Genomic DNA, 1,255 nt, shown 5'->3' with positions numbered 1-1,255 from the left:
ACCCCTCCCTGGGCTCCATTTCTGTAAAGGATCCGAGTCCTGTTCAAGGGAAGGGTGGTATTTCCTGGAGAAACTTCCCAGGTGCTTCTAGTGTCTAGGGGTGAAGTCTGCCTCCGGTAACCCTCTTCCCAGTTGAGAGCCATCGGGGTAGATAGAGGAAAGGGTGCCAGGAGGTTTGTTCCAGGTGAGGACAGAAATGAGATCATGCCTATATTCGTGGTTCACAGTTGGGTGATGGCTCTCCCTTGAGAAGGACTCCTGTGGTACATGAACAGCGATGCTGACCGGTGGGTCAGATTCCTCTGGGAGCCATAAAAAGATGGAAAACCATTGGTTACATCTTGGTCAGGCTGCACAGGTCTCTAATTGCAGGGCTTATACATGTGCTCGCTTTTCAGGAAGAGAAGTGTTGCTGCCGAGGTTTCTCTTAAACCGCCCTCTCTCTGTTTTATAGAAGTATGAAATGATAAAGACAGAAGAGATTCCCAATTTGGAAAACTCTAATTTTTCTACTAAAGTCATAAAAGACATTGCCCAGAATATTTTATCCTTTCTGAAATCTAATTGCACCAAAGAAGGACATACCTATTGGCTCTTTAAAGGTGAGCGAATTCTTGAACGAATGATACTCCAATGGATTTGAGTGGCTCCTGGAAAATGAGGTTCCTTTGTTTGTTTTTGCAGCGAGTGGCAGTGACATAGTGAAGCTCTATGATCTCACGACTCTTTGTGAAGAAACTGAAGACAAATACCAAAACCCGTTCACAATGCCGGTGGCTATTCTCTTATACAAGTGAGTGCTGTCGCCAGTGAAAACAAGGAAGAGTAGCCTTTTGTAAAATTGTAAAGTGCACAGCCACATCCCCCGAGCCAAGTATTTATATTTACACACACACACACACACAGAGTCTACACCAAAAAAAAAACTTGCGGGGAGGGTAACTTTGGTTGTTTCTGTGGGAGGAAAGGGGGCAGCCTACACTTGAACCTTGCAGAGAATGATGAGTGGGCGTCAAGGTGATACAAATGTTTTTTAGGGTTGCCTGCAACATGATGATGAAGAAGAACCAAAATAAGAAACACTACGGAACTATCAGAACGCTGCTTCTCAACTGTGTTAAATTGTTGGACAAAAGCAGACACCCTCAAGTAAGAGTGACACCTGTGTGCTCTGTGAGAACAGCCTAGATCTGACGTGTGTGCCTGGCACTGAAGCCACTGGCCTTAGTGTGTAGCTGCCTCTCTGTGTCTGGGG

The 1,255-nt window shown here is 45.5% G+C and overlaps 1 protein-coding gene across 1 annotated transcript in view; it reads left to right on the top strand.

Moving 5' to 3' along the window:
• EDRF1 (erythroid differentiation regulatory factor 1) overlaps positions 1 to 1,255 on the top strand; it is a gene marked incomplete at its 5' end in the record, with an annotated part of 28,270 nt that overhangs the window by 11,515 nt on the left and 15,500 nt on the right. Inside the window, 3 exons of the mRNA XM_005880857.2 lie at positions 455 to 602; positions 685 to 793; positions 1,038 to 1,149. Of these exons, the coding sequence (XP_005880919.2) occupies positions 455 to 602; positions 685 to 793; positions 1,038 to 1,149 (369 nt within the window). The remainder of the gene's footprint in view (positions 1 to 454; positions 603 to 684; positions 794 to 1,037; positions 1,150 to 1,255) is intronic.

Source organism: Myotis brandtii, unplaced genomic scaffold (genome assembly GCF_000412655.1).
Source record: "Myotis brandtii unplaced genomic scaffold, ASM41265v1 scaffold656, whole genome shotgun sequence".
Lineage (NCBI taxonomy): Eukaryota > Metazoa > Chordata > Mammalia > Chiroptera > Vespertilionidae > Myotis > Myotis brandtii.
Note: the sequence above shows the minus strand (reverse complement) of the source record. Positions and strands in the feature narration are given on the sequence as shown.